A 26,249-nucleotide genomic window follows, 5' to 3' on the forward strand; every position below is an offset into this window, starting at 1 on the left:
GAGGAGGTCTCCACACAAGCATCTGATGCATCTGGTCTTAGCGGGCAACAGACACCCAAAAGCAGCACAAAGCCCCGAAGGCGGGCTGGGAGGGGTCATCTGCCGGTGGTTCACACCTGAACTGTCAGCAGCCTTTCCTCATCTTCCCAGGCCCACAGACAACCACCTGGGGGGCAACCACTGCCATTTACTGGCCTTTCTCCTTCACGCACAGAGTCCGTCTGCCGTCACCGTGACAAAAGCGAATACAAACAGGAAGGAAACAGCGCAACAGACACGAGAACAGCCCCGTCCCGACGAGGATCGCATTACCAGGCCCAGGATGGATTTTGGCATGGTCTTCCGTGCCCTGTGAACCTTGACGTCGGCACCAGGGCCCGAGGGCTTCTTGTCCTCCGTGTCTTTGCTCGCTTCCGCAAGCTTGGCCGGTGCTGTGGCTGGCGTCTGAGAAAAAGCACTAGGAGTCCTCCCTTTGCCGGAACCTCCGGGAAGGGTTTTTGCAGCATGACCAGGAAGCGAGGAAGCCAAAGTGCTGGTAATCCGCATGGGCTGTTCCTGCAGGGGTGGTTTATTCAAGAAGTACCCATTGCTCCCGATGACAGAAGTCTGTGTGAAGTCATCTGTGTTGACGTGGTTTTGCTTCCCCGTTTCACTGTCTCTGTCTGAAACCCCATTTTCAGCTATTCGAGCTAGTTTGTTGGTACCGTCCTGTGGGCTGACCGCTGTGTTCTCCTGAGTGTGCTGGGCTGCAGTCACGTGGCTGCTAGCCTCGCTCTTTCCACAGGACCCATTAGCTTCGCCGTCTGAGGCCACGGGGCCCTCTCCTCCCTGCTTCTCCGATGCACCTCCATCGGCTGCCATAGATATCTCTGTGAACAGAGGAGACGGTGTCAGAGGTTGTGGACCTGCCCTGCCATGACACGACCCACACAACAGTTACCATTTCTCTAGGTAGTCTACATAAAGCTATCCAAGGGAAAATCATTTCACGTCATGTACACAAAGATTTAAGGTCAGAGTAAATGTAAAATGATGTGTTAGGGGCACCTGGCTGGCTTAGTCAGAAGAGCAAGCTACTCTTGATCTCAGGGTTGTGAGTTAAGCTCCATGTTGGGTTAAAGAGATTACTTAACAATAAATTTAAAAAGGGGTGCCTGGGTGCCTCAGTCACTTAAGCATCCAACTTCGGCTCAGGCCATGATCTCACGGCTCCTGAGTTTGAGCCCTGCAACAGGCTCTGCACTGACAGTTTGGAGCCTGGAGCCTGCTTCAGATTCTATGTCTCCCTCTCTCTTTGCCCTTCACCAGCTCATGCGCACATTCTCTCTCCCTCTCTCTCTCTCTCTCTCAAAAATAAATACTTTAAAAAATTAATTTAAAAATAAAAATTAAAAAATCTTTTAAATCTAAGAAAATAAAATAAAATGTCTTAGACATTAATTTTGGAAGTTAGTTGGTTAAAGTCTAGAGAAGGCCAAACCCTGAACAGGGGAATCTGCCCTGAGCTCAGACATGCTGGCTATCTGTCCATCCTGTGTGGGAGGTACACTAAGGGCCTGCAGTCCTGCCTTGGGGGACACAGTGTAAAACCAGAAGCACAAGATAAACACTCCTCAAGATTCCAAAATATTACACGGATTTGCATATCCACCAGGAACAAACACACCACTGTAAAATAAAACTGTTTAAAGATAGAAAGGTTTCAGAAGTAGCTTCACAAGAACAAACTTAAAGAAAGTGGGTAATAAACCAGAAAAAGGGTCCTATTTTCAGTATATCAGTCAGAAAGCCCATTACAAACCCCTGGACTACAAGCCTATTCTCTATAAGAGCTCGGTCTCCCAGGACAGTTCTGACAGACCTTGTCTGGGACCAGTTATATATAAATGCCTTTTAATATCAGAAAATCTACAAAGATATGTAACCTCATGGCAGACCAAAGCAGAAAGCCCAGGACTACACTATGGATGCAGAAAGAGCTTCGGTCAAGTTCAAGACTCTACCCATCCCAGTCCCTTTACCCCAATAACTCTCACGGGAGACCCCATCGTTATGATACTGTCTGTCCCTCTGCCCTAGAGTGTCAGGTCTGCAAGGAGAGTTCTGTTTGTCTATCCACGACATGCCCTGAGACAGAAACAGGGCCTGGGACACAGTATGAGCACAGTAAATACTTCCTAAATGATTACACAACTGTAAATTAAGGGTTTTCATTTAAAGTTTGTTTCCTTATTTTTGAGAGAGATAGGGAGAGAGAGAATCCCAACCAGGCACCGTGCTGACAGCATGCAGCCGGGCGTGGGGCTCACACCCACAAACTGTGAGATCAAGAGTCGGACACTCAACCGACTGAGCCGCCCAGGTGCCTCTCCACCACCTTATTCTAAAATATTGAGGGAAGAACAATTTTCCCCAACACCAAAGTAAATTATGAAAAAGAACAGCAAAGGCACAGGGAGACAGGTTCCCTCCCCTGGAGAAGGGTACCACAGGCCTCTCCACTACCCCACCACAAGAGGAGCTGGGGTGCCTGCTGGTCACAGCAGGGTCGTGGACAGCAGCCCAAGGGGGTGGGCTGGACAGAAGGTAGATTTCCCAGGTCACAGCTTAGACCTGCTGGTTCTGAATTTCTGAAGGTGGGCTCCACACATCTGGGCCTCACCGAGACCTCCAGTGGCTCATCCACAAATCTGAGTTTGAGAAACACTTGTCTTAGGAGGTCCGAAAACCTCAAAGCTGACAAGGGAAAACGTAGAGAACAGATCTGTGACCTAGAAACAGGGAAAAGCTTTGTTATTCATCAAAAGCATAAGTTGTAACAGTAACAAGAAAAGATAAATGTGATTACACAGAATGATGTAACAAGATATAGGTATCTGGTCTCTGCCCCTGGCTCCTGACACAGCTCAGGAAGGGACTCTGGATGCGCTCTTGGATGGGGCTGGTCACCAGAAACACAAAGTCACAGTAAGAAGCTTGGACTCCATCCTCCAGAGGGGGGAGAGGGGCTGCAGACTGAGTTAATAATGCATCATGCTTACATGAGGACACCGCCACAGAAATCCCCGAACCACAGGGTTCGGAGAGCTTCCAGGTGGGTGAACACACCCACATGGGGAGGACGGTACGCCCAGAGAGGGTAGTGAAGCTCTGCAGCCCTTCCCCAGTACCCTGTCCCATGCATCACTCCCACTGGGCTGTTCCTGAGTTCTGTAAGTGTTCCAGCAAATTACCAAACTCGAGGAGAGCGTTGTGGGAATCTCCAATTCACAGCCCATCAGTCAAAGTTGTGTGTGCCCTGGGGACCCTCTGCTTAGGACTGGCATCTGAAGCGGCGGCAGCTTTGTGGGACCGAGCCCCTGACCTGTGGGATCAGCCCTGAGTCCAGGGAGACAGTATTGGAACTGAGTTGCTTGTGGGACACCCAGCTGGTGTCACAGAGAGCTGGAGACCTGCCTGGTGTGGGAAAGCCCACAGGCATGGTGTTGGCTTGTCCTGAGAGTCTGGTAAAGAAGAGAAGGGCAGTGTTCCTCTCAGAGGTCGGAACTGTAGCTACCTGCCATTGCTACCAGTATCCATCTTTCTGAAGGTTCTGGCCAGAGCCACCAAGCAAGAAAAAGTAACAAAGGGTGCTGGGGTCAGAAAGAAGCAGCAACGTTCATTCCTAACTGACATGATCCCATGTAGAAAATCCAAAGTAACCAACAAGTAAGCTGCCAGAACCAAAGGCAGAGTTTAGAGAGACTGATTATAGAAATGAAACCTAATCTAAACTGTATACCTTATATAAAAATTAATTCAAAATGGAAAAGAAATGTAAGTGTAAAACTATGAAACTTTTAAGAAAAAAAAAAAAAAACTGAAAAAAATCTTCAGGATCTAGGGGTAGGCAAGACATCTTATCCTTGACACCAAAGCACAATCCCTAAAAGGAAAAGCAATAAACTAGACTTCATCAAGAGTAAAATTTCTCAAAACTAAACAGCAGCAACTCCAAACAACAAGGAGACCGCGCTTGACAGCCACGGATGGGAATAATTACCAACACAGACAAGGACAGGACATCACCACCGTGCACCGCACTATTGCTGCAGTGGTTCTGGAAAGTTTTGGCAGCTTCTTCCAGGACTAAACACGCACTTAGCACGTGACAGCAGATGTGGTCATGGGCATTTACCCCAGAAAAATGGAAAGCTGCGCCCAAACCAAGATGAACACACATGTTCACAGTGGCTTTACTGCAGCCGATGAGAACTGGAAACAGCCCAGATGTCCTTCAGAGAGTGAAAGGTTAGACAAATGTAGTCCATCCACACCACAGACTCCTACTTCAGAAAAGAAAGGAACAAACTGCTGACATGTGAAGTAACCTGGACAAATCCCCCAGGAAATGATGCTGAGTGAAAAAAGTCAATGCCAGAAGGCAGCACTCAGTACGACCCCATCGACAGAACACTTGTGAAAGGACAAAACCATGGCACTAGGGCCCAGACTCACAGCCAGGGCGTAACTGCAGGGGGCCATGGGGGAGGAGCCCCTGCACCATGAAGTGCTCTGCATCTGGCAGTGGGAGGGCACACAAACCTACACTGTGATGACGGACCAGGGATAAATGCACACGTGTGCGAGTAAAGCCAGGGAACCCGAGGAACCCAATACGCAGACTGTATCGACGTCCATATCCTGGTTGTGCTGTCTTTACAGTTATGCAAGATGTCACTACTGGGGGAAACAGGGAAAAGGATACATGGGCTCTCTCTGTATTAGTTCTTATAAATGCATGTGGACCTCAATTACCTCAAAGTTCAGTCACAAAAAGATAAAGTGCAATGGAAAACTGGAAAGTAAAATTTTAGACACACCATTTACAACAGCATAAGCAAATACAGAAGAATCATGGCAACACCTGTACACCGAAAACAGTAACGTGTGGCTAAGAAAATTTTAAGAAAAGTAAAATAAATGGAGATATAAAATGGCTTGTCCATGAAACAGAAGACTCAATATCGAGTCTTACATGTGAGTCAAGGAGCTGAGCTCTGACCTGGTGAAGAAAAGAATTCTCAGTGATGGGCATTCAGCAGAGATCCTGAACAGCTAACACCTTACTAGTAGGACTGAGCTACACCTGCTACCTGAGAAACGTTTCTCACACAACAGCAACAAACCAACTATTAACTGAAGGTTACTCTATTTCAGTGCTAAAAATGCTTACAAACAAACCAGTAAGAGGCCAAATTTGTGAATTAATCAATCAAGTGCCCTGGAAAAGCCCAACAATCTATTAGGGAACAGGGAGGTAGGGGAGACAACCAAACATAACATCGTGTTCAAGCCACAACAATATTATTCAAAACATCTAACCAAAATCACAAGACCTGTGAGGTCTTGTGAAGAGAATCCACAATGGAGAGAAAAGTCAGGCAATGAAACACCCACACAGCGGCACCTGGCTGCCTCAGTCAGTGGAGTCTGTGACTCTGGACCCTTGGACTTGTGGGTTTAAGCCCCACATTGGGTGTAGAGATTACTTAAAAATAAAATCTTTAAAACCAAAACCACAAACACCCAGACATGACAGCAATGGTGGAAGCAGAAGGTACAGGCATTCCAACAGCTATTCCAGCACTGAACAGCATTTAAGGACAATAGGAGGCACCGGCACCACAGCCATCCGTCCACACGGACAACTGATTTTCAACAAGAGTGCAAGGACAATTCAACAGGGAAAGAACAGTCCTTTCAACAGATGGTACTGGGACAACTGGGTATCCACTCACAAAGGAATGAAGCCGCACCCCTATGTCACTCCATGTACAAAAATTAACTCAAAATGGATCAAAGACCTAGCTATAAGAGATAAAATTATAAAGCTCTAAGAAGAAAACACAGGCATAAATCTTTGTGACCTTCTATCAAGCAATGGTTTCTTAAATGTTACACCAAATGCAAAAGGAGCCAAAGAAAAAACAGATAAACTGGATTTCATCAAAATGAAAAACTTCTGTGCTTCAAAGAGACACCACCAGAAAAACTGAAAAGACAAGCCACAGAATGGGAGAAAATATTTGCAAACTATATCTGCTAAGAAACTAGTATCTATGATATATAAGGAACTCTGACAATTCAACAATAAAAATCAATAAGCAATTTAAAAAGCAGGCAAAGGATCTAAAATGATACTCATCTGAAAACATACAAAGGGCGAATAAGCACATGAAAAGATGCTCAGCATCACTAATCATCTGGAAAATACATATCAAAACCACAATCAGACACCCGCCCACTCAGATGGCTATAATCAAAATCACAGCCAGTAACAAGAGCTGACAGGAAGTAGAGGAACCGGACCCCTCCCACCCTGCTGGTGTGAGTGTAAAATGTATCCCTGCTGTGGAAATCAGTCTAACAATTCCTCAAAAGGAAGTCAAGACCTTGGCTCAGGGACAGTGTGTGAGAGAGGAAAATGGCACCTAGCATTATTTATCCACAACTTCTATCAGAAAAGGTCCCAGGAGGGGAGCCAGGGAGGGAAAAAGAAGAGTTGGAGACCGTGGGTGCCCATGAAAGAGGACACTTCAAGGAGGGGAGGGGAGCACAGTACCATGAAGAAGCCCTCAGGCAGGTCTTAAGAGATCCCACCTGGATGAGGTCCCCCAAGGCCCAAAGTGAGGGCAGGATGCAGGGCAGGACCACAACCCTCATTCGATCACGCAGGTGCCTGACTGGGTCAGACCTGAACTGGGGGCCCCCCAGAGAGCAGGGTTCCCACTGGGGAGGAAGTGAGGCTTGGAAATGGTCAGAGGAAGCGAAGCAGACACTGCTCAGCTTCGCAACCCACCTTGCTCCCAGGAGCCCCTAGAACTCTACTGGAATCGGAAGCAGCTCTGTTACAAAGGTGTGTCAGTGCAGCACGTCATGCAGAGAAAGACAGCCTGCCCTGTGGCCTGGCCGCCGGAGCACCCGCATTCCACGCTCACCCACGGTGGCCCTTGGCTGTGTGCACAGTGCTCACGTGAGGCGACTATGTGGATGTGAAAAGGTGTCACAGCAGCTCCTGGACTGCCTGAGAAGCCGACAGGGGCTGCAGCAATGCATGCTGGGTGGCCACGCTGCAGCTCAGGAAGGGCACGGAAGGGCAGCCACCAGCGTCGGCGGCAAGGTGGTACTCGGCAGGCCATCCCACCACCGCCGGGATGGCCTGCAAGGCATCGGGGGCACTCAGAGGCACACCCACCAAGACACACAGGTCAGTGATGGGACGCTGCGGGCCAACCCGCGGGGCCCGGTAAGACGGGCCCCTGCTCTCCACTCATCTCTCCTGCCGTGCACACAACAGCAGTCTCACCAGCCACTGCCGGCGCCTCCGCACACCATCATTTCTACGTTCTCGGGGGAGGGGATAAGCTGCCAGTCTGGCGGCCTGGGTGACCTTGGCCCAGCAGTGCGCCCCGCCTCAGCTCCCCCTCCTCTGAGGAGAGACAGAACCACACAGCACCGGCTGGCATGCGGCCAGAACACCAGGAGTGCCCGTGGCAGCCACCAGCTTCAGTGAGGAGGGACAGTGACGATCGTGGGCAGGTTCCTCCTGCGCTAACCTTCCGAGGCTGCTGGGATGATGCCGTGATACGTTGCTCAGCCCCAGTGCCCGTGTGGCAGGCAGTCCAAGGCGGCTCGCCCATCTCCCCTGACAGCCAGCCAAACGAAATCCCGTGTCTGCATCGCTCCCGAGCCATCAGCCTCATAGTGTCCGGCCAGGACGTGGCTCTGCAAAGTGAACTTCTCGGCAGCCCTCACGTGGCTCATGTGTGACACGGCAGGACTCACTTGTCAGAGTCTATTCCGTAGCCCTAACCAACAGAGCAGAGTGCCTCCCACCGTGGCTCCTCACAGGGCTTCTGCTCTGCAAACGCCCCTTCTTCAGCCTCCCTGCACCTCCTGGCAACCCTGCTGTGTTCCAAGCCTCTAGTTTTGCCTTTTCCAGAATGTCACACAAATGGAGTCACAGAGTACATGGCCTGTGGGTTCGGCTTCCTTCACTTAGCAAAACACACTGAGTATCGTCTGTGCTGCCGTGAGAACAAAGCTGCCCCTTCTTCTGAGGTGCTGAGCACCGCCCGCCGTGTGCACGCCACAGGCCATAACCAGGTGATGCGCACCTGGGCACTTCCGCTTTGAGCGCCAGAAATAAAGCTGCCATGAACCTCACCACGACCCTTCTCACTTTCGACTTCCTGGGTGCACTTGAAGATAAGCATCTACCAGGTGTTTGCTTTTCACTCTTGGGTAAAGGCTCCCTTCTCTAGCAGATCTAGGTGTGTGCGTTTGTGTCCACCTGGGGATGGGACATGGGAAGCCACGTAGTAACCCAAATAAAAGCAAAGAAGTTGGGAGCCGGGGACAGGTGAGGAGACACCAGAGTGATGGGTCTTCTGGCCACTTCTCCCGAAGCAGCAAACTGCGCCCTTACCTTCCCTCAGCAGCTCTGTTTTCATGCAGCAATCCTGCTTCGTCTCCCCCTTCGCCGGAACTGCCTGCTAAAGAAGAAACAGCCATCAGCCTGGATTCACCCACAGGCAGACTAGGCAATTCGCCAACACGACTTCTCTAGATGGACGTGGTATCTGGATCCTGACAGAAACTCACTGTCAGGTGACTGCACAGTTAGGACATATTCAAACCAGCAGATACCAGTCACCTCCAGGAGGGAGAATGACACTCTGAAAGCAGCCCAAGGAAACTTCTACTTTATCTGCATTTTAGGAGACAGTTTCTTAATAATAAGAATGTGTTCACGCATCACTTACATAATTAGAAATCTCAAAAGTTTTGACTGTTACTGGAATGCTATAAATTGTATCAAAGTGCATTCTGCTGCTGATAACAATTCAACTAAGTATTTCAAATGAACAAAAACCTACAAAAAACTACAGAAATGGATAAATCAAGAAAATTCAATAAAAACCTCAATCATTAAATATTTGCTCTACTATGCAGAGGCATGAATTACACAACGTCTCTTGGAATTGTTTTTTAAAAAGTCTTGCCTTAGGGAGAGTTAGAGTCTGGCTGGAGCAGCACACACAAAACACTCCTGATGGGGTCCCTGCAGGTGCAGCAGCCGCTGCCACCACGAGTCCATGGAGAAGCAGAAGGGGCAGACGCAGGCCCCCTCCAGGCCCCCTACTTACAACTTTCAGAAGCTAAGGGAAAAACCCCCAAAACACGTGTCTAACTTCCGTAACACATTCTCCAAAAGACACCACAAAACAGTCTCAGAACATTCCTACAGAACCTTGAGGTCCCTGATTTCCCTGAATGCCAAGCATGGCTCCTAAGAGCAGTGGCAGCGCCCCACCCTGTCGCCCTGGACCACCAACCCACCTCAAGTGTGCACAGCAGCCTCCCGCCCTGTGACGTCCCTTCTTCTTCAGTGTTTCCAGAATGTTCCCCCCAGCAGTTCCTAAACAGAGCTGGTTTCATCTCCCCAGGTGGACAGGATGAGAGGGGGCGTGAGCATGGCTCAGCTCCCCCTACTGCCCTCCCACCTTCCCCTGGAGCACCACACGTGGCCCCACTGGTGGTTTTCAGAGTCTAAGTAGTGGACCCCCTTCTGTAATCCCTCTTAAACACTCCTGCCACAGGAAGCCAGAATTCGGTGCCAGGCACCAAGTTAAAATCCAGGAACTCAGAGACTTTCTCCCAGAAGGTGGGGAATATGTCCTTGCAGGGAGGGATCAAAGCTGGATGTGTCCCTCCTCAAAGCCCAGGGTCTTCCTAGGTGTTCATCATGGGCAGCAAAGTCGCAGGGCCCAGCCTCTGATCCTCCTTCCACACTCTGACCCCAGCTTCCTGTCCCCGGACCCTGCAGCCTCTCAATAGGCCAATCTCCCCCTTATCACTAGGCCTCTCCTGGACCCTGCCTCGCTGGCCCCCTGGCACTCACCACCATCAAACATACCACCCAGCCTGTCTGCCCCACCAGCATGCAAACTCTGGCTCCACAGGAGGGGCCTGTCCTGTTCTCTGACATATCCCCGAAGTGTCGGCAATGCCCGGCATGCAGAAGGAGCCGATGAGCATGTGGCCACAGAACTACTGGGGCCTTTCTAAGAGGACTGAGTAAGAAAGGCCGCTGAGCCCACTTCCATGTCTGCTTTCCACACAGCTACACACCTGTGTAGATTCTCTGGAACAACCTAGAGGCCCACAGCCAGTGTCTGCCGCATGAATAAAGGAGGCTGAGTGGTAGCCACTCTAACCCCTGACGGGTGAGGGCAGAGCAGGGCACGGCCAGTGTGAACGTCTGAAAGTCCAAAAGCCCAGGGACTGAGCCCAATGATGAGCTCAGCCCACAACTGAAGCAGGAAGAACAAAAATCTCCCAAATTCAGATGCTCTCTGTGGACCGAACCTATGTATGCTAACAAGAGGGAACATGGCTGTCATCACCTTCTCACAAGAGCCGGCAATCCACCAAATCAACACCAAACCAGGAGAGGGGTGAGGACGGAACACGGAGCCCAAACCAGTGACAAACTCCTGTACTGGCAACAGCAGAACCAAACAGAACTTCAAGCCTGCCTGCGGTCCGCGTCGGGGTGGGGGCTGTGAGAAAGGCCGGAGTCTCACAGAAGGAGGATAAGGATGCTGGCTCTAGAGCACGGGGCGGCGGGGAGGAAAGCAGCTGACAGTTGCACGCACAGCTGACGCTCTGGACACTGCACTGCACGGCCCCGAAGCAAGGACACCTCGGCAGCAACAAGCACACCATGCACAGAATCTTGGTTCCTCTCTACCACTTCCCACCGAGAGGACTGAGGCTCCTGGAAGAGAGAGAACCAATTCCAGGTGAGGGCAAGGAAAGTTCCAGACTCTCAGACTCCTAGAGCATGAGGTGCTGCATCACACTGTTGTCCACCCTCATATCTCTGGCCCCGAGATTTCCTACCAGCTGAGTAGAAGTCTCTCTGTGGGCTAAGCCTTTTGTGGCTACACTGGGGCTGGCACAACACGCCCCGGTTGCTGGACGGACACAGACCTGACATCACCGAGGAGCCACCAGTGAGACAGCTTCACAGGGCTGACTGGCACATGTCTCCATCTTTTTTTTTTTAAATTTTTTTTTCAATGTTTTTTATTTATTTTTGGGACAGAGAGACACAGAGCATGAACGGGGGAGGGGCAGAGAGAGAGGGAGACACAGAATTGGAAACAGGCTCCAGGCTCCGAGCTGTCAGCACAGAGCCCGACGCGGGGCTCGAACTCACAGACGCGAGATCGTGACCTGGCTGAAGTCGGCCGCTTAACCGACTGCGCCACCCAGGCGCCCCATGTCTCCATCTTTAATCAACTATCAACATTTAAAAGTAGGAGTGTGAGGTGCCTGGGTGGCTCAGTCGGTTGAGCGTCCGACTCTTGATTTCAGCTCAGGTCATGATATCATGGTTGCGGGATCGAGCTCCAAGTTGGGTTGTGCACTGGGCGTGGAGCCTGCTTGAGATCCACTCTCTCTCCCTCGGTCCCTCCCCCACTCTCGAGCTGTCTTTCTCTCTCAATCTCTCAAAAAAAAAAAAAAAAAAAAAAAAAAAAAAAAAAAAAAAAAGTAGGAGAGTTTACAAAGAATCTGGGTTTAGAGAGTCTGGGGAAATAAGAAGCCCGGGCAGAGCCCGAGGAAGGGCTCCTGGACTCCCTAACAGAGCCCTTGACCTCTGCATGTGGACCCAGGAAAACCCTCTCCTGCCCCCCTCTAAGCTCACCAGCAGCACCTGATGTCCCTCCCAGGGTCAGGTCTTGGCCAGGCATCTCAGAAAGTAGGCAGGGGGCCACCTAACCCCATCTAATCCCAGCCCCCTGACCTCCTACAGCCCATCCAGGGTCAGGCCCAGATGCTCAGGCCTTGCCCCCACTCCCGGCCCATCACAGCTACACCCCAACCACCCACCTCTAGCCTATCCCCACAACCCACTCTCAAATAGGAGTTCTCTGGGGTCCCAAGACCCTTCCAGGGGTCCAAGAGGTCAAAGCTAGCTAGCTTCATTGTAATACTAGGAGCCTACCTGCCTGTCTCACTGTGCTTACTTGGGTACCTTAGGAGCCAAAATGGCAGCACCAAATTAAACTTTTTATTTTTTTAATTTTTATTTATTGATTTATTAATAATTTATTGTCAAGTTAGCTAACATATAGTGTATACAGTGTACTCTTGGCTTTAGGAGTAGATTCCCGTGGTTCATCCCTCACATACAACACACGGTGCTCATCCAAACAAGTGCCCCCTTTAATGCCCATCTCCCATTTTCCCTGCCCCACCCTCATCACCCCTGAGTTTGTTTTCTGTATTTAAGAGTCTCCTATGGTTTGCCTCCCTCTGTTTGTAACTTATTTTTCCTTCCCTTCCCCTACAGTCTTCTGTTAAGTTTCTCAAATTCCACATATGAGTGAACACATATAATATCTGTCTTTTTCTGACCAAAGCAAACTCCTAAGTGACTGAATTCTTCAACGCTTTGCACTCAGGGCGGAAAAGCCAACCTCACCTGGGCATGCCCTTGTTGAGGCGGTGCAATCAGCAGTCTCCCCACGGGCCTTCTCATGAAGGCAGCAGACAAGAGGTAAGCAAGCAGCAATCCAGTCTGCTGGCCGCTCAGGAGAGGCCCGGGGCAGGCGCCGGGCTGAGTGTCACTCACTGGGTGTCTGCATTTGGAAGAACTGGCAAGATCCATGGCTACGCACGTGTGGATGCAGGCCAAACGTGTTCTCAAAATAAACACAGTGAGCCCACGACCTCAAAGAAAAACCAACAGTATGTGTTGCCAATGTTAAAATTCTAGCTTCTGACTGGAAATTAGAATTTGGGTAAATGTGTATCTATCTGCCCCATGAGCTTCACAGCTGCTGGACACTTAAAGACTTTTGATGACAGAAGAGATGTTAATAAGAAAATACAATTTTCTGATCTTGGATGACGAAATGTGCCAACATTTGGAAGATCCCCATAATTTAGTGAGCCAGTGTTTCCCAAATGAGCAGTACCTAATCTTTATTTTTTTTAATTTTTTTTCATGCTTATTTATTTTTGAGAGAGACAGAATGCGAGCGGGGGAGGGACAGAGAGAGAGCGACACACAGAATCCGAAGCAGGCTCCAGGCTCTGAGCTGTCAACAGCACAGAGCCCGACCCAGGGCTCAAACTCACAAGCTGTGAGGTCATGACCTGAGCCGAAGTCAGATGCTTAACCAACTAAGCCACCCGGTGCCCCAAGCAGTACCTAATCTTTAAAACCACACATGACAGGAAGGTGCACTGAGATGCAAGGCCAACCATGGGTTTAAACCTCACAGGGAAGGAAGGCCATCGACATTCTGCTTTGCCCCATCAGGTTCTGGCACACTACAGCCAGCAACACATCCGGAATTATCTAAAAGGCTCACGTGTCTACACGAGGCTGGATCTTCCTCACATACTGCAACCAAACAGCACATCCCTGCAGTCAGAAGCCAGACAAGAAAGAGATACAACAACCTGTAAAGCAATGCCACACTTCTGTGGTTTTGTTTTAGAAAATAGTTATTTTTCACAGAAATTATTCACTTTAACATGTAAACAACAGGTTACAGGTTTACTTTTGTTATTTTTAAGTAAATATGGGTTTTTGTAAAGCTTCAGTTTTCATTTATGTTTTGGTCAATACCAGTAGATAGAACTCACATAAACAAGAGCACTCTGGGGTCCTAAACAGCTTTTAGGGTTGTTGACTGGCCTTGAGGCCAAGCCATACATCAAGGACACCAAGCTCCCCCACATCACAGGCCTGCTGAAAATGCCTCCAAACCCCCCGGCGCGCCCAGGGCCAGGCATGGCAGGACAGGCCTCCCCGGATCACTCACGAATATACCTACAAACCACCTGTGTCCTGTCCCCACTGTCAGCCACATGTCCCAGCCATGAAATTAAGATTCATGACTTCTTCCCCCAAAAAACTCTGTTTTAAGAATATTACCTAACACACTTTCAAACAATACCAGAAGTATCCACTATTCTGCTCTGCATCTATTCGGATGCATTCAGGAACTCTTCTGATGAGCACTAACCATCACTCCAGGCCCCAGACAAGCCTCAGAGCCCAAAATAAGACCCCAACATCTCTGCCTTGTCTGCAGCTCTTTTAGAACCCAAGCATCCTCCCTGCTCATTACTCTGAGTGACCACTGACAGTGGCACAGGGCAGAGGAGGAAGGAAAGGGGAGTGTGGAGGAGGAGGAGGAGTGGAGGAGGAGGAGGAGTGGAGGAGGAGGAGGAGTGGAGGAGGAGGAGGAGGAGGAGGAAGAGGGGAGGAGGAGGGGGGGGAGGAGAAGGGGGGAGGAGGAATAGGAGGGGGAGAAGGAGGGGAGGAGAAGAAGGGGGAAGGGGGGGAGGAGGCAGCGGCTGCGGCCCAGAGGGCGGACTCCCACCCTGCACGTTCTTCTCTTCCTCACCCTTCGCCTCAACGAGGCTGCCTGGGGACCTGCGGTGAAACAGGAGCTAAGAAGCGGGCCCAAAACTGCAGCACTAACACCTCCCTCACCCACTGACCCAGACTCCCATCCAACTTCACGGCCTACGACAAATTCCGAGTTAGAGCAGCACCGTAACGGCCCACAGGCTGAAGCGCCTCTGCGGGAGGGGGAAGCACCGCACAAAGTCTGTCCAGTGTGCGATCAGAACGGACTATAAACCACAGCAATGGAGCAAACGTTTTGGGAAAGGCACACCAGAATAATGGGGTCCACTCTGCATGCACTTTATGTGCTAGAGTTAGAGCTGAACTTCTAGAAAATGACATTCTGCCCTTTGAATGTCCATCTGATACACTGAAGCACTGCTGTGGATGGAGAAAAAAAAGAAGGAAAATTGTCCAGTCTGTGAAGTTTTTGCCCTTAAATACAAGTTGGTAGATTACGATATAAACAAAAATCTAGGAGAAAAATGTGTCCCGGGGGTGACGCAGAACCTGACCCGTGCTGGAGTTACAAGGTGAAGTGCACTTCCAGCTACAGGTGTCCATTACATTTAGAGTTCGGGGATATGACAAATCAATTTGTTTAGTGTAAGCACGTTTACCTGAACTTCATATGTAACTGGGCATCCTGTGTTTTTTATTTGCTGAATTTGGCAACCATGAACGGAGTCTATAAAAGTCAGCAAAAGACAAAAGGGCGCTAAGTTTCAATAATGCTGAAGTGGCAATGTTGACATTAAAAAAAAAAAAATTGTTTGTTTTTTTTTTTTAATGTTTGCTTATTTTTGAGAAAGAGAGACAAAGTGCAAGCCGGGGAGGGGCAGAGAGAGAGGGAGACACAGAATCCAAGCAGGCTCTGGGTTTTGAGCTGTCAGCACAGAGCCTGGTGAAGGGCTTGAACCTACCAACCAGGAGATCATGACCTGAGCTGAAGTCGGACACTTAACCAACTAAACCATCCAGGCACCCTGCAATGTTGACATTTTAATTTTTTTTTAATTTTTTTAAGTTTATTTATTTATTTTTTTAACGTTTATTTATTTTTGAGTCAGAGAGAGACACAGCATGAACGGGGGAGGGGCAGAGAGAGGGAGACACAGAATCTGAAACAGGCTCCAGGCTCTGAGCCATCAGCCCAGAGCCCGACGCGGGGCTCGAACTCGTGGACCGCGAGATCGTGACCTGAGCTGAAGTCGGACGCTTAACCGACTGAGCCACCCAGGTGCCCCTAAGTTTATTTATTTTGAGAGAGACAGCGTGAGCAGGGGAGGGGCAGACAGAGAGAGGGAGAGAGAGAGAAACTGAAGCAGGCGCTGCACTGCCACAACAGAGCCCAACGTGGGGCTCAAACTCACGAAAGTGTGAGATCATGACCTGCAGGCGCCCCAGTGTTGACATTTTTAAAAGGCAATATTCTCTGCCCTGTGAAATCATACTCCTAAGAAGAAAAGCAATTTTTTTTTTTTAGAGAAAGAGAGAGAGAGAGAGAGAGAGAGAGGGCACAAGTGAGCGAGGGGCAGAGAGAAGGGGTGGGGGAGAGAGGGGGGCTCACCCAAAGTGGGGCTCGTGTTCACCCAGTTCACCCAACGTGGGACTCAAACTCACAAGCCATGAGATCACGACCTGAGCCAAAACCAAATGCTTAAAGACTGAGCCACCCAGGTGCCCCAGAAAAAGAAGTATTAATGAAACAACTTCTCCATAAGACAAAAGAACACAGAAGAAAATAAAACACAGAGGAAAAAACCCGAAGGCATTATAAAATCTTACTCCAGGGCCTTCAGATACCCTAATTTAATCCCACTCCAGCACTCTATCAGATGCCCAGAGCCGCAAGGCCCCCACCCTACCCCCACCTCTGGCCTGCCTCCCCTGTGCCTCAGTCTAGACTCTGCCAGCCTTACAGACACAGGATGGTCCCAGTATGATCTGCACAGGGGAACGGCTGTGACCTCACCACCCACTCACACCTACCTTAAACCCTGCACGGCACATTTTATGCAGCCAAGACGCCTCTACTGCACAAAAACCAGAAGCAACCTCAGTACAGTCAGGCAACCAACCAATTCTAACTACACAAGACTACAGAGTATTTCTGAAGAAAAACACTCAGTTGTTTGTTTTTAAGGGTAACAAGAGAGGTATCTGGGTGGCTCAGTCAGTTAAGTGTCCCACTTTGGCGCAGGTTCTGATCTCGTGGTTCATGAGTTCGAGCCCCACATCAGGCTCTGTGCTGACAGTTCCGAGCCTGCAGCCTGCTTTGGGTTCTGTGTCTCTCTCTACCCCTCCCCCACTTGTGCTCTGTCTCTCTCTCTCTCAAAAATAAATAAAACCATTAAAAAAAATTTAAAGTTAACAAGAAAAGAGGGCACAGGAGGAAGATGCCCAGATGTAAAGACCACAACAGTAGTATCTACTGTATTTTTTTAATGTTTGTTTGTTTATTTATTTATTTATTTTGAGAGAGAGAAAGCACAAGCAGACGAGGGGCAGAGAGAAAGAGAGAGAGAGAGAGAGAGAGAGAGAGAGAGAGAGAGAGAATCCTAAGCAGGCTCCATGCTCAGTGCAGAGCCCGACTCAGGGCTCTATCTCATGAACCACGAGATCATGACCTGAGCCAAAATCAGGAGGTGGACGCTTAACTGGAGTAAGCCACCCAGGCGCCCCCTTCTTTTCATTTTTAAATGTAGTACAAGACAGAAAGAAGGCAGTGCTGCCATTTTTACCCCACATCAGAATATGTGTGGACATAATCTAGGTTTCAGCTAGGTTTTTCTTCATGATCAAAAGAAAAAATCTTGGGGTGCCTGGGTGGCTCAGTCAGTTCAGCATCTGACTTTGGCTCAGGCCACAATCTTGTAGTTCCTGAGTTCAAGGCCCGTGTCAGGCTCTGAGCTAATAGCACAGAGCCTGCTTCGGATCCTCTGTCTCCCTCTCCCCCTGACACCTCCCTCCCCTGCTCATGCTCTCTCCCTCTCTCCCTCAAAAATAAACATTAGAAAAAAAGGAAAGAAAAGAAAAATATCTCTTATGAGTCTGTACCGTACCGTCACTTTATGTGATATAACCATAAAATAAGCATATAATAATCATTTACAACTTAAATAACACAGTATGTAAATAAAATAAAGGCAACCCCCTCGTGACACTTTAAATTAAATGCATTTTCCTCTCAGGGCAGACCGGGGTCTCCCCACTCTGCCCCTCAGTCAGCACTGCTTTCATCCACAGAAGGTGTTTCTCCATTGTCAATGGACGTGAAATGGCTGCATCAAACATAATTCATCATAATACAGTTAACTTCAACTTTACTACATTTGATTTCAGATAGTTTTTAAGAAGACAGTTTCTGCTATGCATACAGTATAAATTAAGATGGTTAAGATTTTGTGTAGAACCTTCGTTACTTTTCCATGCAAGAGTACGACCCATCACTTGTGTTTTATTTACTGTCAGCTCCTGTTTTATTTACAGTGAGCCTCCTCATCAGCACCTGTGTGGGTTCACCTGCAAGGCGAAGTGCCTGCCCCCACGGGTGAAGAGCCTCGGGCACAAGGTTAGGAACGTGCCCAAGGCCAGGCAGCATACCCTGTAGGTGAGGTAACAAACCCAGTTTCCCAGGGTTTGGAAAGGCTCAACCTCCCAGGTACCTGCCCCGTCGGGTTTCTACCACACTGCTGGTTTGTTTTCTTTTTGTAAAATAAACAATGGCTGTTGGAGAAAGATCACAGAAACTCTGACATCACCCCTTCGAAAGTTCCTAAAATTCAAAGACAAATAAGGGCTGGACCAAATTTTGGATAATCTGTAAGTATTTAAATAGTTTCATCCATTTAAACTATAAAGATATCGGCAGAAAGAACCACGACACTGTGTCAGCTCTGAATCCGGACGGGCCTTTGGCTCATGAGAAGGAAAGCCTCCACTGCTCCATGGCAGCCTGTGAACCCAGGAAGGGCCGGCCAAGGACCCCCAGCGCCAGCCCAGGCTCAGCCCACCTCATCGGTAGCCAGTTACCTCTCAACAGATCAGACCAATGGTGTCCACATCACGAGGACAGCCAGGAACCACGGTAATGATAGCTCTGGACCAGCCCCACCGAGTCTCCACACTGCCAGCAGTGCAGCCAACCCCAGATGGTGGAAGCTTGGCCGGCCTCTACTCAGGCGGAACCACAACAAACGGGGGCTGGGAGCACAGAGTAGTCTGAAAGGAAAACTTAAGAGGGAAAAAAGAGAATCATCTATCTCAGGGCCCTTTGGCTCACTTTTCCAGAGAGCTCTGTTCTCTCAGGTGACCTAAATTAGTGAAGCCCAATCGTAACGTGGCTTTCTCCACAAAGATGCAGCCATGCGGACTCCTGTGGAAAAAAGATCTTCCCCCACATTCATTCCAACTCCCCCAATGATCCAATGGGAAAACTCTAGTCTCAACAATAAGGATCTAACCACAAAAAGTATCCTTATATATAACAGCAAGGGTGAAACCCTTAAAGGCATCAGAAATTTAAAACAGCTTCCAAATACTCTAACCTCTGAAGTGGAGTGGGGGTCCACTGGACAACAGACCAGCCCCACGGCTAGCACACACGGGCCAGGCCAGACCAAACCTACAGGGAGCACCACATGTGGACAAACATTTCCTGACAGCCGGCTCCATGACTCAGCCATACAAATACGGAAGCCAACGTCGAACCAACCTGCCACACAGATCTCAGACCCTGCTGTGTGTGCATGGAGCCAGTGCTCTGGTCTGATCTTGGGCCTGAAAGCTGCTCCCCCTGCCCTGGCAGCACCAGCATTTCCAAGGCCACAGCCATCTATCTCACAGATAAGCTCCCTCCCTTCTCAGGGCTCAAGCCACCCTGGACCCATGTATCCACGTTATTCGGAACTCCTATTTTTTTTTTTTTTTTTTTTTTTTTTTTTTTTTTTTTTAAATTTTTTTTTCAACGTTTTTTATTTATTTTTGGGACAGAGAGAGACAGAGCATGAACGGGGAGGGGCAAAGAGAGAGGGAGGCACAGAATCGGAAACAGGCTCCAGGCTCCGAGCCATCAGCCCAGAGCCTGACGCGGGGCTCGAACTCACGGACCGCGAGATCGTGACCTGGCTGAAGTCGGACGCTTAACCGACTACGCCACCCAGGCGCCCCCGGAACTCCTATTTTAAGCACAGATGTTGAGAAGGTTACTTTAACTACTATACACACACACACACACACACACACACACACACACACACACACCCCTTAAGTTTGAAAAGAGTCAAAGCCATTCCAAAAAGAATTTGAGAGAAGGTGACCAACATGGCAGCCCACAGAGGAACCTGGTAAAGATGTGCCCACACTACAGGGGGAGGAGGGAGGGAGTCCATGTCCTCCCACGAAACTGCCATCTCCTCAATGCAGCCTCAAAGCACCCTTACCCTCGTGTTTTGCGGGGTGTGCCAGATTTCACATAGTATCTACTGGAGCTGTAAAGATACCCAACAATGGTGAAATACTAAGAAAAAGGAAGGGAAAATCCTCTCTAAACACGTAAGTGCATGCTTGCTGGACTCTGTGGTTCCAGGGGTGATCGTGCTTTCACATTTCACAGCTAGGAGGCCAATGGAAAGAAAAGCCCTTCTCCTCCAACAAAGAGCACACTGCTCACGGCTCACAGGCTTTCCTCACTCGGCCGCTGGAGGCAATCTGCAGCATCCGACACACAGGGCAAAGAGGACCTTCTCTCCCCAAGGGTGGAGATGTCATGGCTCTAGCCACCTTAGGAGAAATGCTAATTCTGACCTGCCATTTGTTCCTCTCTCCCTTAGGACTCTGCCCAAGATCTGGACCCAGAGACCGCGTCCTCTCCTCGAGAACTGCATCAGGGCCAGCGCAACACTGTCAACACCAAATGGATTCCCAAAGATGGGATGCGTCTTCTGTCCAGGAAACTTGTGAGATGTAGAGTGCTATCTGCTCACCCCCTAATTTTCAACTATTTTCCACATACCAATTTCACTAGCTAATTATCAAAAGGGGTGGGGAGAAAAAGAATGAATCCTTTCAATATCTGATAGATTTCCTTTTCCCTCTTTTGTCTTTTTGTTTTTTCCCTTTGGCAGCAAAAGGAGCTAGTTCCTAATTTTGGAAAATACAATTACTATCCAAAGTAGCCCCAGAAATTACATTTAAGGGACTGTGAAATATCAGAACAGACTCCCTTTCCATCTGCTATTTAACCCTTAATTGGCTTCTCTGCAAAGGAAAAAAAAACAAAGGCGCTACGTGCTTGCTGCTCCCTTGACCTAGGCTAGGCTTGGCTATTGTAGTTTTCCAAAGATGGCCAGACCAATGTGCACACGACCCTACACACCTCTCTAACAAGGTGATGCTGACATTCCTCCATGAGAGGTGGGCTGTGCTCCTTCACCTTTAATAAGATGGGCTTTTGTGACAGCCTAGACCTGAGACTGTGGCTAAAGTGAGCTCCATGGTGCGTGAGGCCAGGTCACAAAAGCCCTGAGGACCCCAGAGCTGTGGCCACCTGTGGGCGTTCCAACCAGCAGCCCACACAAGAAGCACACACCACCAGAAGTGCAAGCCATCCCCAGTGCCGGAGGCTTCCAGCTGAGGCCCCAGGCTCATGGACCAGAAAAAAAGCCATCACCCCCCCACACACACTGCCCTGTCTGAACTGCCAGCCCCATGAAGGATAACAAGTGATCACTGTTGTCTTTAGGCACTATGTTTCAGGGTAGTGTGCTAAGCATTAACAGACAACTCAAACAGTGCCCTTGTCCTTTGTGTCCCTTCCAGGCCACACCAAACACAGCCCTGGGCCTGGGACCCACAACAGAGGTCAGACCCCCATAGAACGTGATTTCCAGAGAAGACACAGCAAGCTGAGAAATGAAACAGGTGCGTGGACACCTGTGGGGAAAGCACGGCCTCTCCCACTCTGAACCGTGGCTCCACAGCCCCCTAAGCTTCCATGAGTTAAAGCATGCTATCTGAACCCTTTCCGGTCTGTGGAGGAAAACAAAAACAAAAGCCAGCCACACACCCAGAACAATCTCCCAAGATATAACCGGCTAAGTGCTGGGCTATAGCAGGTGTCTGTTCTGAGGGCATAAACCAGGGAATGGGGGTCACACAATGTTTACTTTCAGTCTGACTTTCCACACGGTGAAGATATCTACACTTATTTACCACATAAATATGCTGATTTCTTCTTTTATACGTCAGTCTCTTGTGAATTTGGATAGTATGATCATCACAATTTGGTTTACTGACAAAATCAAGTTTCCAGACCTGCAAAGGTGACACTTGCTTCCCATGGGGACCTTCTGCCTGGTTCTCACACTGACGGGTCCCACCCTACACAGCAGTGCAGGGGGTTCTCTACCTGGCTAAGCAGAAAACCAGTGGTGGGTCTGGGTACGCCTAGTGCCATTAGATGCTCATGGGGCACACAACTCAACACGACACCAGGAAGACTCACAATCTTTGACATTGGAAAACATCTACTCCATCTCTCCTACTTTAACTCAGACTAAATTAAAATGAAAATGGACTCCATTAGAAATGAGGATGTCTTTGAGGCGCCTGGGTGGCTCAGTTGGTTAAGTGTCAGACTTCGGCTCAGGTCACGATCTCGCGGTCTGTGGGTTCGAGCCCTGCGTCAGGCTCTGTGCTGACAGCTCAGAGCCTGCAGCCTGCTTCAGATTCTGTGTCTCCCCCTCTCTCTGACCCTCCCCCGGCTCACACACTCTCTCTCTCTCTCAAAATAAAGACACACACACAAAAAATTTTAAAAAAAATAAATAAATAAATGAGGATGTCTCCCTGGCAGAAAGGCACAGAGTGGAGACAACGGGGCCACCAGGATGCAGCAATCAGCTGTGCGCCTAACACAGGCCTGTCCACCAGCTACATCCGCATGTACCACGGTGACTCAACAGTGAGAGTAACCTTACAAGGCCGGAGTAACTCAGTTCCACTCCAAAGACCTAGCTCTTAGTTCCTCAGTTTCAACCAAGTTTTTCCTAATATAAAACCATCACGAAGGGAAATCACTCAACATGATGTCATTTGTTATACCCTTAGGTTATCAATATAAAAAACAAAATGGGCAACGTGGCTCAAAAATACAGTCGTCCTAACAAACTCAGTAACAGAAATCCACAATGTGGGACATTCTGCAAGACCACTGACATAGCTTCCTCATCGCAAAAGATGAAAGATATTAGCAGGGGTAATGGTTGCAGATATCAAATATAACAACCCAATGCAAAGTGTGGATTCTGTTAGGATCCTAATTTAAACCAACCAACCATAAAATGACATTTCGACATAATCGGAGGGTGATTTTAAAATAGATGTCATCAAGCAATCACTTCAAATTTTGTTAGGTGTGAAAACAACACTGTGGTTACGTAAGGATGCCTTCTGCGTTTTTAAAAGGTACGTCCTCTGAGTTGAGAAGTGGAAGTTTCGCGGCCTCTATAGTGTGCTCCAAAATACCACAGCAACAAAAAAAAAGGAAAAGGAAGAGAAGGAGCGAACAAGATAGGAACCATGTGGCAAAATCTTGACCATGATCATGGAATTTTAAGTCGTCTACTTTGCACATGATGGAAACTTAAATTCTTCATAAAATCCTAAAGAAAAACTAGTTCTAAACTACAGATGACATCTGAGTGTCCTGCAGAGAGCTCAACATACAGTCCACAGCAGGCCTGACACCCTCACACGATTCAAGCTCAGCTCTCTGCTGACCAGGCATGGTACCTTGCTGCCTTACTTTCCTCTTGACCAAATGGGTACAACTACCCAAAACCCAGCTCAGAGGGCTCAGGAAGCTGCAGAACGTTCAAAACGGTGGGCAACACACAATAAATTCCGGCCACTTTTACTGCTCGATGTACTTAGTACATACATCATAAAGATATTTCTAGTATCTGCCATGTGCCAGACATAAACTTGTCACTCATTCCCCAAAGTCAACTGTTCAAACGCAAGCGTGTCTCAAGCTGGCCCCAGCCCCAGCGGATTCTGTGCACCCTATCTGCCCCAGTGACCAGTCACCACACTCACTGCTCTCTTCTCTCCATCCATGCCCTACAAGAGCAGCAGCTATTTTCCTTTTCCAAAGATCCCATTACTGCCATGCTCAAAAGCTATGAAGGAACAGTTCCCAAAAGGGTGGGTCTGGCCCCACTACTCGGACCATCTCAGGGAGGGGCTGCCACACTCTCCCCCAGCTCTCTAATGTCACACTTCTCTTAAGACTCCCCACGAGTCTTCAATACCACACCCTCTTTTGAAAGAGGCCATGGTCCAGCCCACACATGTCCACTCCCTTGTCACCAGCTTTGAGGCCAGCCCCTCCCCAAGTACTCATAGACCTCACTTAACTGGAGTCCAAGAGCATCACTCACTGCCAATACACACAGCAGGGCCACACATCAAGTCAATGTACAAGCTCATGACTCTTCCCCAGACACAAAACACGCATATAAAAAAATGTCTTCTGGGGCACCTGGGTGGCTCAGTTGGTTGAGCGTTCAACTTTCTGGCTCAGGTCATGCGTGATCTTGTGGTTCGTGGGTTCGCACTCTACATTGGACTCGCTGCTGTCACAGTGCAGAGCCTGGAGCCTGCTTCGGATCCTCTGTCCCCGGCTCTCTCTGCCTCTCCCCCACTCACGCTCTCTCAAAAATAAATAAAACATTAAGAAAAAAAATTTTTTTAATGTTTTCTTACTTTTTACTATTGTAAGAACTCCCTTCTAAAAAGATTGATTAGAAAAAAACCATCTGACTCTAGATTTCAGCTCAGGTCATGATCCATGCGGACAGTGTGGAGCCTGATTAAGATTCTCTCTCTCTGCCCCTCTACCCTGCTAGTACACACGCTCTCTGAAATAAAAAAATTAGAAATAAATAAATAAATAAATAAATAAATAATAAAGGAAACACTCAAAGGTACATATAAATATACTTTATGAATGTCAATAAAGGAGACCTTCCCCTGACAATATTTTGGCACCTTGACCAGTATCGGCCGATTGTTTCCTTTAATTCCCATTTTATCCCTTTTCCAAATTCTTCCACAGTCCAGTCAACTTTCTCATCAGTTCTGCCTACTTTGCACTTCAACAGAATCAGCAACTTCCCATGGATTTTTAGTAAACTGTGCTTCATTTCTATTTCAGGAAACAAGAACCATTTTAAAAGCTCCTGTATTGAAGGGGTAAGGGAACAAAACGACCAGAGCCAAGGAGGCACAGAGCCATGATCTCTGACTGGAGGGGACGAGGCTGGGAGATGGCACCCACTTCACATTGACTGGGACAGCCATGGTCAAAAAGATGAGCCAAAACAAAAACAAGTGCTGGCAAGGATGTGGAGAAGCTGAAACCCTCACGCGTTGCTGGCGGAAATGCAAAATGACGTGGCTACTGTGGAAAACGGTTTGGTGGTTCCTCAGAAAGTTAAAGAAAGAATTACCACATGACTCAGCGATTTACTCCTGGGTGTACACTCCAAAGACTGAAAAGAGACACTCAAACAGATGCCTGTACACAAACATTCAGAGCAGCACTATTCACAACAGTCACAAGATGGAAAAAACTCACATGTTCATCAGCAGATGAATAAACAAAATGTGGTCTATGCATACGAGGGAAGATTACTCAGCCAGAAAAAGAAATGAGGCTCTGCCACAGGCCATCGCGCAGATGAACCTTGAGAACGTTACACAGAGTGAGATGCGCCAGGCACAAAATGACCAATCAGTCTACTTACATGAAACACCTACTTCAGGCAAATTCATGGAGACAAAAAAAGGAAAGGAGAGTTACTGCTTAATAGGTACAGAGTTTCTGCTTGGGGTGGCGAGAATGTTTTACAAACAGGCAATGATGATGGTCACACAACACCGTAAACATACTTATGCCACCAAAAGTAGGCTTAAAAATGGCTGAGGGGCACCTGGGTAGCTCAGCCGGTTAAGCTTCTGCTCTTGATTTCGGCTCAGGTCCTGATCTCAAGGTTAGTGAGTCTGAGCCCCGAACTGGAATTCTCTCTCCCCCTCTCTCTGCCCCTCCGCTGCTCACGCATGCTCTCTCTCCCTCAAGAATAAATAAACTTTAAAAAATGGCTGAAACAATAAGACTTATGTTTAAGCATATTTTACCACAATAAAAAAGAAAGACGCAGAAAAAGATTGAGGGGTGTGCCAGGATAACTCTACCTATACAATCAGGGATTCTTTAACAAAGTCAATGCAATTCTTAGGACTCCTTTACAAGGAGAGATGTAATGTGTATACAATACAAAATCAGAATATAACATATAACACTTATGTATTTAAAAATGAGATTACCATACCAGTGTTGAAAGCATGACGTCATAAACTACACTGTTTAAAAGAGATATATCAATCTGATGTGGATAGCTGGATTACGGCTGTCGGAGTGGTAGGGCATCTGGCGGGCAACCTAATCTCAAATGGCTCATGAAAAAAAATCTCTTTTATCATACTTGCAACTTTCCTTACATTAAGTTTGAAAGTATTTCAAAAGAAGAAGAAAAGCAGTTCTATAGACAGAGAAAACACAACACCTACAAAGACTGACTACACGGTTTTGGTGGGCTCGAATACATCTGCATAAAACTCCATAAGAGAGAAATCTGAAGGGATGTGTATCAAATCATCGTAGAAACTGTGGGGACACTGTCGAGTAAGAAAGGGACAC

At 48.3% G+C, this 26,249-nt stretch overlaps 1 protein-coding gene and 1 long non-coding RNA gene across 11 annotated transcripts in view; one reads left to right on the forward strand and one right to left on the reverse strand.

Moving 5' to 3' along the window:
- The window catches only part of EHMT1 (euchromatic histone lysine methyltransferase 1), a 153,184-nt gene that overhangs the window by 77,338 nt on the left and 49,597 nt on the right, over positions 1–26,249 (reverse strand). For 6 of the 8 annotated variants that reach the window (XM_058693370.1, XM_058693372.1, XM_058693373.1 and 3 more), the window contains 2 exons: positions 8,471–8,537; positions 313–869 (listed from right to left, as the gene is read on the reverse strand). In XM_058693370.1, the coding sequence (XP_058549353.1) occupies positions 313–869; positions 8,471–8,537 (624 nt within the window). Of the gene's footprint in view, positions 1–312; positions 870–8,470; positions 8,538–26,249 lie in introns of those variants that run through there. The other 2 variants (XM_058693371.1, XM_058693375.1) reach the window with 2 other exon arrangements.
- LOC131490970 (uncharacterized) lies at positions 10,578–25,663 on the forward strand. Of its 3 annotated transcripts, none has more exons than XR_009251264.1 (4): positions 10,578–10,850; positions 20,317–20,442; positions 21,305–21,406; positions 24,705–25,663. It is a non-coding gene; the product is annotated as an uncharacterized LOC131490970 (long non-coding RNA). The 3 variants fall into 3 exon arrangements; XR_009251265.1 differs by lacking the exon at positions 24,705–25,663 and adding an exon at positions 22,952–23,098; XR_009251266.1 differs by lacking the exon at positions 10,578–10,850 and adding an exon at positions 19,934–20,038.

Source organism: Neofelis nebulosa, chromosome 12, assembly GCF_028018385.1.
Source record: "Neofelis nebulosa isolate mNeoNeb1 chromosome 12, mNeoNeb1.pri, whole genome shotgun sequence".
In the NCBI taxonomy this organism is placed as follows: domain Eukaryota; kingdom Metazoa; phylum Chordata; class Mammalia; order Carnivora; family Felidae; genus Neofelis; species Neofelis nebulosa.